Genomic DNA, 3,396 nt, shown 5'->3' on the forward strand with positions numbered 1-3,396 from the left:
GACAGATATTCTGGATCTTCTCAGCGTTCGCATCCATTTCCGTCCTGTGCCTTTCCTGCAGGTTTAGTGGAAGAATGGCTTTCGACACCCCCTGCTCCTCCCACGCCGCCGCCTCCAGTGACCCCTCCCCAAACGCGTGAAGGAGAGCTTTCTCATCCGGGGCCCGTGCCAGATCCACAGCGCATACCTCTGTCTGAGCTTTTCCTTGGCGGTCCTGCAGGAGTCGCCTCGCCCCCACCGACCCCCGCTCCCCCATCTGATGCTCCCCACCCTCCTCCACCTGCAACGTATATATTGGGCACACCCGCCCCTGCACCGCCCCTCGCGCCTCCACATGGACCATTGACAGAACAAGGACCAGTCACGACTCCGTCTGGTCTTCAACTGGGAGCGCCTTGGGTGTCTGTCGGACCGGAATATCCACCAGCGCCATTGACTGCACCAGAAGACGAGCCAGTGGGTCCGCCCGAGGAATTTCCCCCTTCTCCTCCGGACGGACTTGGTCCTGAAGAGTGGCCTGAACCCCCACAACTTCCGCCTTGGCAAGGTGATGCATATAACTTTCCGATGGATATGCAGCCCCCGCCGCCCCCCCCAGAGGAAGGGCAGCAGCAACCGGCACCAGAGGAGCAGCAACCGCCACCAGAGGAGCCATCTCCACCACCTGCAGTCCAGCCTACGCCACCAGGAGGGGACCCTCCCCCCCCAGAGCGCCCCCCTTCTCCAAAGAGAGAACCATCTGATCAAAGAGTGTTGGATACGGAGAAGCAATTGGAAGATATGATAGGAAAACTTGAAGACTACACACTAGGTGCCGAGGTGGTAGCAGACACAGTCAAGTTCGACGCTAAGCTCTTACCCAGAGCACAAGACCTTTTCGAAGAAGGAACTCTTCTTATTGCGCAAGCTGAAAAAGTTATTGGCTCCTCAAGTGCGTTCCCTAGGAAGGTGGAGGATCTCAAACGCCGGCTTAACAATTGTCGCGGTATATGTTCAAACTTACAACGCGGCCCTACCACATGGGAGAAAAAGCTGTCTGAGCTTAAAGACGTCCTGAAATCGAAAGCAGAGACCGTGCGAAAAGCCCGGGAGATAGGGTCCGGGAAGCTTCCAGACTGGGACGCAGTCATCGGTATCGATGCGCTACGGTTCAGCGTGACAGAGGCGAGCAAAGTGCACCAAAGTTTGTCTGCCCTCGGGCGACAATTCGCAGATTCTCTCTCCCTTCCCGGAACTCTTCAGTCTGTGGATGGGGCAATTCGGGCAGCAGAACAGGAGATCTCTTTGACAGGGAGCGCTTGTGCGGCTGCGTACACGACAGCACTCCGGAGTGCCATGCCTGCTTCGTCTGCGGACGCGGTGCCGCCTGGAGAAGACACTCTTCTACTCACGGCGAAGTCCTTCGAGTCTCGGTTGAGAGCAGCAGGCTGCAGCGGACCGGAGCTTCAAGATCTTGCAAGTGTGATAGTCGAGAGGCAACGTCTTTCCGGCATCTTCTGATTCGTTTCCAGTGTATATGTCGCATAGGTGGCTTGCGCCTTGCGGAAGCAGAGCGAAATATATATTCCTCACTTGTCTGTCGATTGCACCCTCATGCTTCCACTTGAAGAGTGACCACAGGTGGCTCTTCCGGAGGACTTGCTGTCCTTTTCTGATGTGTTTCATTGTCTTGAGTAAGAAGCTATGCAGGCGTGCTCTACCAAAGTTTGTGCTTCGGCGGGTGACAAACAGCGCAAGTGGAACCAAAAGCTACCTTGCATTTTTATCTACTTGTTACATTCAGCAGTTTGACTTTCGTTGTCTAGGGCGGATACTGTGTTGACGGCGTCGACAGCCTGTGCATNTTACATTCAGCAGTTTGACTTTCGTTGTCTAGGGCGGATACTGTGTTGACGGCGTCGACAGCCTGTGCATGGCAGTCGGTCGAATCGAGGTCGCCTAGCGGGTCAGCGTGCAACTAGTGTGGTGCATGTTGCCGGGTTGTACCGCTGCTCGCCAGCCTTGATCGCAACACAGCTCTTGACTCCGAAGTGTCAGTGGAGTGCTTGCAGAGGAAAGTCGCGAAAACGTCCGATCACTTTACGATTGCGTGGCATTCCCTCGTTTTGCAACTCTATCCAAGACACGAGATATCTATTTTTCCCGCACTACTTGCCAAATACAGTCGGAACCTCATCTATCTCAGCAAACGAATATGCTTAATGAAAGCGAACGTTCCACGCAGCTCGTCTGTAGCAGAGTTTGTGGCAGATTCGTCAGCTTCGTACGTAGTTGTACTGCACTCCGGCCACTTCAGCTGTTTCTCCTCCAACTACAGCTGAACAAAAGCTGTTCCCAACTACAGTGGACCTTTATGCGGCGCTGGCGAGGGACCGATGAGTAGTACAGGAAGAACATGTTGAATTTCCAACTGCGCACATTCCAAAGGGGACGCGTTTCTGCAAAGACGCTCCCTTACGTTCCCGTCGCACTACTAAGGACTGTTACACTCTGACACCAATGCCTTCTTCGATCCGTATCCTTCGTGTTTCCCTAGTCTACATCCTAGTGCCATTGTCTAACCAGAAGTTGGATCGGGTTGCTCACAGCCACATCGGTGCGCTTGCAGCATTCTTCCAGCATACGCAGCTTGCAGCAGCACTGGAATGCATGAACGAGTGGCTTGAACACCAGACAAGATGCTGCAAGAAGCAGCGTTTGGTAGTTAACGTTTACCCGGGTGACCCCGTTTTCGTCAATTTGCACTGTCTCCGCGGCTTACAAGAAGGCGAGCAGCCGGGGCGCTCGCCAGGTACTTGTTACGGCCCTTTAAAATGTGAGCCACTGCGTTGACGTGCACGTGTGTGCATGAGTACGTGAACAATGCAAAATGTGTGCATGAGCAATGCGTAGACGAACAATGTAAAAAAGGCCGTCATCACCCAGTGCATATGTCGCATAGGCGGCTTACTCATTGCTGAAGCAGAGCGATGCTCCGAGAAATATATATTCCTCACTTGCCTGTCGATTGCTCCCTCATGCTTCCACTTGAAGAATGACCAAAGGTGACTTTTTCAGAATTCTTGCTGTCCTTGGCTGGTGTGTTTCATTGTCTTTAGTAAGAGGCTATGCAGACGTGCTCTACCAACGTTTGTGCTTCGGGGGGTGACAAACAGCGCAAGGGGAACCAAAAGCTACCTTGCATTTTTATCTACTTCTTACATTCAGCAGTTTGACTTTCGTTGTCTAGGGCGGATACTGTGTTGACGGCGTCGNTTTTATCTACTTCTTACATTCAGCAGTTTGACTTTCGTTGTCTAGGGCGGATACTGTGTTGACGGCGTCGGCAGCCTGTGCATGGCAGTCGGTCGAATCGAGGTCGCCTAGCGGGTCAGCGTGCAACTAGTGTGGTGCATG

General features: G+C 53.4%; 1 protein-coding gene across 1 annotated transcript in view; it reads left to right on the forward strand.

Annotated features, from left to right (window-relative positions):
* EMH_0018590 (uncharacterized protein) overlaps positions 1–1,500 on the forward strand; it is a gene marked incomplete at both ends in the record, with an annotated part of 3,238 nt that extends 1,738 nt beyond the window's left edge. The window contains one exon of the mRNA XM_013501177.1: positions 62–1,500. Coding sequence (XP_013356631.1) covers positions 62–1,500 — 1,439 coding nt within the window. The remainder of the gene's footprint in view (positions 1–61) is intronic.
* Between the last annotated feature and the right edge of the window lie 1,896 nt (positions 1,501–3,396).

This window comes from Eimeria mitis, genomic scaffold (assembly GCF_000499745.2).
Source record: "Eimeria mitis Houghton genomic scaffold, Emh_scaff647, whole genome shotgun sequence".
NCBI classification, from domain to species: Eukaryota; Apicomplexa; class Conoidasida; order Eucoccidiorida; family Eimeriidae; genus Eimeria; species Eimeria mitis.